This window comes from Anneissia japonica, unplaced genomic scaffold (genome assembly GCF_011630105.1).
Source record: "Anneissia japonica isolate Jap-2015-1 unplaced genomic scaffold, ASM1163010v1 scaffold585_len4108843_cov191, whole genome shotgun sequence".
Lineage (NCBI taxonomy): Eukaryota > Metazoa > Echinodermata > Crinoidea > Comatulida > Comatulidae > Anneissia > Anneissia japonica.
In genome coordinates this window covers 1,544,869-1,555,039 of record NW_022716829.1, presented here as the reverse complement: position 1 = coordinate 1,555,039, position 10,171 = coordinate 1,544,869, and the positions used below count along the sequence as shown (strand labels likewise).

General features: G+C 35.8%; 1 protein-coding gene across 1 annotated transcript in view; it reads right to left on the bottom strand.

Annotated features, from left to right (window-relative positions):
• LOC117109977 (collagen alpha-1(I) chain-like) overlaps window positions 1-9,946 on the bottom strand; it is a 68,014-nt gene extending 58,068 nt beyond the window's left edge. The window contains exon 1 of the mRNA XM_033252494.1: window positions 9,478-9,946. Coding sequence (XP_033108385.1) covers window positions 9,478-9,503 — 26 coding nt within the window. The 5' untranslated portion in view covers window positions 9,504-9,946. The remainder of the gene's footprint in view (window positions 1-9,477) is intronic.
• Window positions 9,947-10,171: the final 225 nt, after the last annotated feature.

The window sequence follows — 10,171 nt, the reverse complement described above, 5'->3', positions numbered from 1 at the left end:
ATATATATATATACATATACATAGCCCGATAAAGAAGTCATATATAAAACATTACAGAAACCACAAAGGCGCATGATTGACCGAGAATTAAGATATAATTATCAGGACAGCTGTGTATTTTTGTAAAGATACGCAACCTATTTGGTATAAGGGGTTTCCCGAAGTTCTGTTTTAATGACTCTAGAGACAGGTGCTAAAATCATAACAACAAAATTTGCGTGTCTAGTTGCACAGCAACTAAATATGTGTGCTATGAAGAGGAGTTAATATTGCAATACTACAGTTAATTACAATTTTGATACCATGCTTAAATCAGGGAGGTGCTATCCTAGTTAAAACTATTGCTATATCTCCACCAGGCAAAATATGAAACAGTAAATTTCAGTCGGAAACCACACTATGCGGATGGCATACCGATGGTTAATGCCGAAACATAGGCTTTTGTTTTTTTTAAACAATATTTTAGAACAAGATTCCTCTTAAAAATATTATACTGAATAAAATATGTCTATGTTTTTGTGATTCATAACTGTAGTCCAATCATGGTGTACCCAATATGGTCTACGAATATCTAGGCCTATCTACTAACAAGGCCTACTGTACTATAATGAAAATTAGTGATTGACTAATTTACAATTTCTCATTAAAATGCATTCGCCATATTACGGTACTAAAAATGTTTTAATGTTAACATTCGTAACTTCGTCATATTAGGTCTATAGTCCTAATTAAATGGGACGGTTAATGCAATAATGCCTCCCGCGTGGCGAGTGTTAATGTGATTTGCCAATTATCGGAAAATGGCATGTTTTATTTTACAGACCTCAAAACACTATAAGTCTGACGAGAACAACTGAGACTGAAATCCTATATTTTATTATAATAATTTATGATTTGATTAAAGACATTTTGTAAGACTATCCTCAGTGGAATGGGATGTGAAATATTTTTACTAGCTTTAAAGGTACAATAACTGACCGATTTTTATTAAAAATTAATATTTACCCCTAACCGTGTGGGTGTACTCAACGCACAACATCTTACCAGGTGACATGCATGGTAGAGAGAGAGAGAGAGAGAGAGACAAACGTTGATAAAGTACCTTGCCAAGGAAACAAGCGACTTCCAGAGCGAGAGTTTCGAACCCTAACCTCAAGGTTGGGAGTCCAAGCCACAACCGATGCGCCTACCGCTTCTACAAGGGGGTTGGGACTCTGCTCCAACAGGATAGGGCAGAATTTTTGTGGGTAACTGGGGTAAGTCAGTTCCCACGCCGGAAGAACGTTCGAAAAGAGCATTTTGTCTAACTGTCAAAATAGCATCGGTTACTTCAAGAATCAAACGGATTGACGATAAAATAATAACCTCGATGAGATAGAGAATGAAGAAATTGTTTTGTTTTTGTCTGAGAAGGTCTATCGTTGTATTTGTTACTTCCGCCGTGGAAACTGACTTCCGCCGAAGTAACTCATTTCCGCCGTGAGATTCTGTAAATTACCGTGATGTTGTTGTAAGTTAATTTGCCGTGATGTTTTTCAAAATAAATTTGCCTGGTTGTTTTTTAAACTGAATTTGCCGTATAAATGTTTTGTTTTAAATTTGCCGTGATTAAAACTGCCGTGGTGTTTCAAAATATTTACCGTGATGTGTTTTATTTGCCGTGACACTTATGGGTCACCGTACGCCCCTAAATAAATGTAAATAAAAAAGAAAGTTGTATTCAAATGGGTGTTAAGTCTTTAAAGTGCCATAATCATTTTCTTATCCCAGGCAGCCCCAACCATGATGAGAATGAGAATGACACTCAGCCTCATCGTTATCCCCCCCCCACCCCTTTTTTTGGAAGTGCCATGGAAGCTCTGAACTATATCATCATTATTTTAGAACAAAGTTGACGTTGGGAGCCATTTCTAGACGATGTGTTTTTTTTTTTTTTTTTTTTTATTTTATTTTTTTTTTATTTCCTGATATGTTAAAATAGAAAATCACAACATATTCATAATAGATAAGTGAGAGCGCTAATTTCAATATATGCCTTGAAATTTTAAAATTTAGTGGTAAAACGGGGTGGTGCCCCACCATGCCCCTACTGGATCCGCCCCTGAACTGAAGTGTCAACGATAAGAAACATTATTCATGTACAACTAAAAACATATGTTTTTTGCTTATTCGTTCATATACCTACACAGGTCTCTTATACACATCTAGATGTGTATAAGAGACAGATATAGGCCTATGGAATGACACTCAGCCTCATCGTTATCCCCCCCCCACCCCTTTTTTTGGAAGTGCCATGGAAGCTCTGAACTATATCATCATTATTTTAGAACAAAGTTGACGTTGGGAGCCATTTCTAGACGATGTGTTTGTTTTTTTTGTTTTTTTGTTTTTTTTTGTTTTTGTTTTTTTTATTTCCTGATATGTTAAAATAGAAAATCACAACATATTCATAATAGATAAGTGAGAGCGCTAATTTCAATATATGCCTTGAAATTTTAAAATTTAGTGGTAAAACGGGGTGGTGCCCCACCATGCCCCTACTGGATCCGCCCCTGAACTGAAGTGTCAACGATAAGAAACATTATTCATGTACAACTAAAAACATATGTTTTTTGCTTATTCGTTCATATACCTACACAGTTAGGCCTACCACCATGCCCATACCAATACCAATGAGTCATAAGACTAAACGTCTGGCTAAACACGTCGATAGAGGGTGTAGATTGTAGATATGGAGGAACATATCAGAGGAACATACAGTATCCGCTGCGTCCGGTACCACACTGACGCCATAAATACCACAATTCACTAAATTGCCAAGGTCGGGTCAATTTATAACCTAATAGTATAGCTTATTAATACACCAATCGAAACAAAACAATACCAATCAGCTAGTCGGCTTTTTTCTAACGTTAGTTGGCACTCACCATCCATTGGCCACATGTATTACAGCGAGGAGTGGATTTAATTTTTATATGGCTACTTGTTTCATACGGAGTAAAAATTCGGCCCTCATGAATTCGGCTTTCTTGAGTCTAACGTAAGTCTATATTGAATTCCATCCCGGGATTCGAGAATTTTACAGTATTCCATGAGCCGAAATTCCCAGCAATTTGTTTCTTCGGAGCCAGCTCGGGAAACAAAATCTCTTATCCACTGGCAAACAATCAACATTTTAGTCTAGGCCTACAATAAAAAGCTCGGTGATCCTGAAATAGGAGATTTCGCGCTGCATGACATGGAAAATGAACTCAAGCATACATTTAAAATACATCGATTTCTATTAAGCACAGCTTCATTGAATCGTAAGTATCATAGTGACGATGATTGACTGCATATTACTTCTGTGCTGGTAGATTAATAGAAACATTATAAATGGTTTATATAGGCTCATTTAACTGACCTGCACACTCACACAATATCAGAACTTGACTAGTAGGAATAAAGTACAGCAACGCACCACAAGGACTGCTCATACTGGATCAAAATTTGAAAACAAAAAATATGTATTGATATACGATTACGATACCCTATTATCGTTATTTCAGTTTCATCTCACTATATTGTATTGCCCTACCTTCCTTACATTGAGGAAGAATATAAATATGTTAAAATACCAAAGCCTCATATATGGTGACCAAGTGAAAGTATACGGTAAATCATTATGTCGCGAAACTCAATCACTTGGGGTACAAACCGGTGTTAGTTGCACAGCTCGATCGTGATTTATCAATGAATCACGCAAGGTGTTTTTAGCCTACCTGTCGTTTTCCTGATGCTCGACAAGCAGAATTATTATTTTAAAACACATAATATTTGGGTTGCAGGTGTTGTGGTCATTAACCTTATCACCAAGAAAAATGTGTAGGTCTATCAATTCAAGATTTCCAGATTTCTTTTATTCATACTGTAGCCTATATTAAAGGCAGAACATTCCATTAAAAGTTAGACAAACTTCTTAATCCAAATATCAAAATTTACAGCATATTATGTGACCTTTAATTATAGATTTTTTAAGATCCATACGACAAAGAATCAAGCCTACGTGTTTGTATGATATAAATAACCAAAGAACACACGTAGGCTTTGAGAAAGTAATAGGCCTATTTATGTCAAAAGTTCAAAATAGGCCACTTGTTCTCTAAAATCGTTCACCTGGTCTCTATACCAGTATCCCAGATGTTAGCCAAACGATCCAGTACGGTACTCTATATTGCCCCAGGGCCGCGTACAGACCGCATAAGTAAATTCTCCTCAGACCACCTTCTCTTCACCCTCAACAAATTATAGAGTTAACTGTTTCTCTGTATCAATCCTACAACTTCACTGGGAAAAGCTATACTATAGAAAAGTCAGAACAGTATACTGAATAGGATATTACATTACATATAGGCCTAGTTATTATCCTCTGAGTTAATAGTAGATCAGACAAAAACCCCAATACCAATATCATTGTTGAAGAAGAAATGGCCTAAAGTTAATCGGAAAATAATAATTAGACACGAGCCATATTTTGAATAGTATTCTCTTGGGATAGCATTTAAGAGAGACGAACTGACAGTAAAGTCAAGACATATTATCTTAGCACCTCAAACACTTTGAATCGAGTCTGTCTGTAGACATTTGGAAGGATGTGCTCTTCCTCAAATATTGGTTTTAAACTTGTGTTTCTAAGAGATAACTACTCCAAATGATACAATCTGTAATAAACATCAGTTAAAAATTTTAGAAGTAAATTATAAAATCATACATCCTTTAGATCCAAAAACATAATTTTTCTAACAGAACATTCTGATTGGTCCTCCATAATAGAAATATGCTTCTATCTTATTGGTAATCTTCAATGCTTAACCATTCATTTAGATCTTTGTATAATGTGCCGAATTGACCAAATATTGGCGCAGTACACGCTAGGAAGAAAATACTGCTAGTCACTGATATAGTATGGGACTTAGTATGAAATTATCAAATTCGAGGAGATGACCAGGCCTACATCAGGACTACTTCTTGATAATGGCCAATGATGATTCAATGGTGTCATTCTTCTGCCTTAATTAACTCATTAAATTAGCGTAAGTCGGTCTACTTCAAACATCCGTTCTTGGAACCTCAAGCTGTCCACTTTTAACAGTTTGTCTTGCGTATTTCCTTAGCGAATTTGAATATTCAGCAAACATCTTCATTTATCCTTTTAACATGCCGAAATTTCGCGAAACCACGACTATAGCACATCCTCTACTTTAAACTTCTAGGCCTCATCCCTGATACACGGCCCTTGAATACTATACCAACAAAATCAGACAGAATCCTTGAATTTTTGGTATCAGTCTGTTTACTGGTTCATCGCAAACGACTACCGAAATACAATCGGGAGTGATCCAGATACTTGCGGAAAGTGTAGGAAGGAGTAAATTTAGGCATTGTGGTTAATCTATGAATAATTTGTTTATGGAAAAGCTTTAACGGATGTTAGATTCCTGTAATCTAAAATACTGTACACAGTTTTGAAGGAAATACAGTCATACTAAATATTGTCCACTTCCATCATAAAAATAACAAAACATTACCTTGTTGAAGACTGATAGGTCAAGTAGTAAATAAATCTAAATAAAATTTATAAACCATGCATGCAAAATGTACATTCAAAAGTGTATGCAAAATTATTAGTAATATAACATACAAATTATACTACGGTAGTAGATTGTTCCCTTCGTGATATCATACGTGTTGCAATGAAAGTATGGGTCTATTTTGGTTATTTGAACATGTAGTCTACACGATCAATGACTAACACGATCATTTAATATAAGCTGATTTTATTACACAATCGTTATCCAATGCACCAAAAAATCTTCCTTTAACAATGTACATTTTACACAGTACAGTACTGCACTTTCTCTCATTGTAAAAGGCGATATAACTTCCTTCCTCCTCATTCGAATTTCCATAGGTATTTGGCTTATTTTCAGGTTTCTTATCAACGAAGAACTCAGAACTTTTTATGTTTTTATTAAATTCTAATTCTTTATTACTGTATATCGTAATAACGTTTGACACTGTAAAAAGACGTTTTATATAATTAGCCTAACGTGGTAGTAGTAGCAACGATTTTATCGTTTTTCCATGATTATGACGTCATCTGATTTGATTTGTTAAAATATTTTGTTATCGTATACACGATAAATCGTTATCGAATCGTCCTTGTGTAAAAACTTCTCTTCCCATTAAGCGCTTTTTAGCTTTCTTATCGTTATCGTTGAAGTATAAACAGGCCTTTACTGTGTGATTTCTGTATGACAATATCATTACATTAATTTTTAGAGCACTGTAACTTCCTCTATTTAAGAACATATATAGGGCCTATTTTAAATTATGATTTACTAAATTTACTTTTACATTATTACGGCATTATTTAAAAATTAGGTTATCAACACTGCAAATGCAGTAAATTTCTAACGTATGGAAATAGGCTCATGTATTTGTTCACCATTACCTTCAAATTGAGTCTCGATTTAGTAATTATGAAGTCAACTTAATTCGTGAGAAAATGATAAAACTTTTTCACTACTAATGTACAAGTCGCCGCTCCTATTTACTCTGACTCGTCCTGATCACGTAACACTTCTGTTTATCTCTAGATTCAAGCGACCAAGGCCAAACTATGAACAGGATTGCCTAAACCAGCATATTTTGCCCAGGCTCTTTGTAACTTTCGGGTTCAAAATGTTTTATTTGACCTCAGCCTCAATTTTGTCCTATTGTTTTGCCGTAATTTACTCAGCGATTATAGCTTTAGTGTACGGTGTTTTAAGAGTGTAATTTCTACTACATTAGTTCAATATTTATTAATAGGCCTATGTGTTTCACCACAGCGTCTTCATAGCCATCTGTTTTTATATCAATTCTAATACCAAATAAGGTCATACAGAAGTAGTACGTACATGGGTATGAATAGACTTGTGTTGTACAAAAAAACAAAAAAAAAAAAAAAAACCTCGATAAAAATAAAATAGACACATGATCTGTCTCGTAAGACAAAAATCATGGTATTCCAAGAACTTAAACCCACGGCATGAACTTGGGACTGCAAGGTAATCATCTTAACCACTAAGCAGGTCCACACCAAGCAGAAAATAAAAATACAGTGCTGTATTATGAATGAAGTTACGGTCTGGCTTTGTCATAGGAGCCTACAGCACTTTCTGCATATTTTACTAATAAAATACTTGTATTGAAACAAACTTTCACCACGTCTCTATATACGTGATGCTAAGAAGCCATAGTTTGTCGCAAACAGTATATTTGATTTATAGTATTATGAACAATATATGAATTCTTTTCATTCATGTCAAATAATACCGGGTTCACGTTTATTAAGTTAAAAACGATGTTTTATTCGAAACAACTATAGGCCTACTCTTTCAATTTCATCGTTTTTGACAATGACATTTGACAAGCGCTCAAAACGAATACCCGTCTTTCACCAATCAATGTGATTTTATGCGGTCGCGACCTCTGAAATCGTATCCTTTGCCATAATTTTTCTTCTGCTTTTTGCGACAGGTTTGTGTTTCAGTCGAGCCAGCTGCTACCAGACCCGTTGGATTAGTAGGTGATATACTGGCCCAGGTGTGTCTGTGTGTGTGTTGGGTTTGTTTGACCTCTTTGTAGGTTATGTGGTTTTACAGCAGACATTTGTTTACGTTTAACTATGCATCTCATTTACACATCGTTTACCAGTCAATACAACCCCACTTCTACCTCTTCTGCAATACTAAATACACGATAGGCCTACCTACCAGGGAGGATCACTCCTCTTTCCACTTTTCAAATAGACTCATTAAATTTAAGTTTTAGTTATGGCCTTTAGAGTTTTAGAAACGGTTGATAAATATGCAAGCAGTAGTTGACGTGACGCAAATTATAGGTCCATATACGACAATTCAATTTCTAGTGTTTTAAGCCCGTAACAAACCAAATTGGTAGGCCTACATTTGCGACACTTTCACGTTGCAAGTATAATTCACGAATAGAATTACAAAATAAATTCTCTCACGACACAGGAACCTGAACTTTACTTCAACAAAATAATTAATACATATTTGTACTTCGTCAACAGGTTTCACATTTGTAAGATATAGTGTTTTCTACGTACCAACATGCATCATCGTAACTTATTTAACTCTTCATATAACAAACATTCGAATATGTCATGGTTAATTTATTTCAAAGGTTTTTTTTTTTTTTTTTTTTTTTTTTTTTTTTTTTTTTTTTTTTATTAGGAGTCGTAATTCAGGTAAGTAGCTATATAGCGGTGTCAATGTTGCACCATGGTTGCACCACTTGTTGTCGCACTTCAGGCCTCTGAGAGATCTCATCAGACAGTCGAGGTAACGTTTAATTGAAGTCAGTAGCACCTCTTCAGGATTAGCATGGTCCTTGTGGCGTATGTCACTTGGGAATACTGTAATAATCGTGTTAGGCGAGTGGGTTTATCACATCTGGGGCCTTGTGTGTTGTGTCTGCTTTCAAAACACAACTGGGCAAAATTCCAAAACGGCACAATCGTCCACGTGTTTTTCTCTATATCTGATATCCTTATCACTACATGATTGAAATGTATCTCATTTTTAATGTTCACCGTAGACCAATTTTCTGATCCTCAACAGTTAAAAATACTCGCACGATCTGAAATCATAGATAACTTATACCTTACCACACTAATGCCTAAAATTAACGTTACAGTATTTCGGAATGGTGATGGTACCATTTTATTCATGCAGGAGAGGATCAAAAGACGACAGAATGTATCATACACTTTCAAAACAAAGTGAAACCACTATTAATCATTACAATACTTTTGAAAGTTTGCACGGTTGAGAGATGGAACATTACGATTACGCCATGTGGAGTTAAACACAGTAGGTCGAAATATGTTCTCGGATTACGAAGTTCAGACCTGTTGATTGTAATTGAATCTTGGTTTCGGTTAGAAAGATCGAACGAAACCTCAAAATGCAGATAAGAATTAAAAATACACATTAATTGTCCACGTCGTAAATTTTCAACAAACAGTAATGCGGCGTAAATAAGTAGGCTTAATAAAATCAAATGAAGGCTAGGCAATATATTACTGAGGACACCGACTGACAGTTTAGCAACAGGCGATATATACTCATATATGATGTATGGAGGAAATTATAAGATAAGAAATGTCGCTACCAATTACTGGGATTACACCAAGCAGATAGTAACAAAATAAAACGTGCAAATCTGTTTGTGCTGTTAACTGGTATCTTCATCCTGCTGTATTGATTAAAGAATACCCAGAACAGTAATTAGCACACGTATTTATTATCGTGTTTACACCTCACGAGCACCGGTCTCGCGTCGTGTCCCGATTTCCACTTGTCTCATGTTCAGTAGTTGTAGATTGACATGCCTATATAATACTTGGCTACTTTACCTCCTTCTTACCTGATTCTTGTAACAAAGATGTTCATTCTGTATAATCCATCATAAAATAAATGCACAGGCTTCACAATATCACAACTTCATTGTGTTCTTACAATCGGAAAAATAAAATAGCAGCTTCGTATTTTTGGATCGTCGCCGACAACCTGTCTCTGTCTGTGTTGATCTCTCGATGATATCATGCGTTTCCGATAGAAATGCCGATTTGATTTTCCATCACACAAGTTTATTTCCTAAAGGAACCAGAGTACCACGTCGACAAGTTCAGGGAATAAATATGGTAATCCAAGCTAAAGCTAGCCGGTGGTATGCCCAGAAAAGACTAAAACGGATGTTTAACAAAAATATAAATACACTGAGAGAAAGATACTGCCAAGCGGACTAAAGTTTGAATCAAACTGAAGTAGAAACCCAGCATGAGCCGATAGTTGTAGAGGCGAGGACCCGGGGAGTTGAAGACGGTTATGAATCCCCAGGAGTGGATGGATACAATCAAGGAAGGAAACGATCTACATACTCAGAGTGTTCGTGTAACCAACTTGATCAGCCAATCACATGCGATCCTCGGAAAACGTCACGCCTTCAACTAAAAGGTGACAGGCGCTTGATGAGTTTGATAGACAATCTTTGTATATCGCCTGCTTCGTTGTTTCCGACTTCCTACGCTGACTTTTGTTGCTTTGTCGAATATTATATC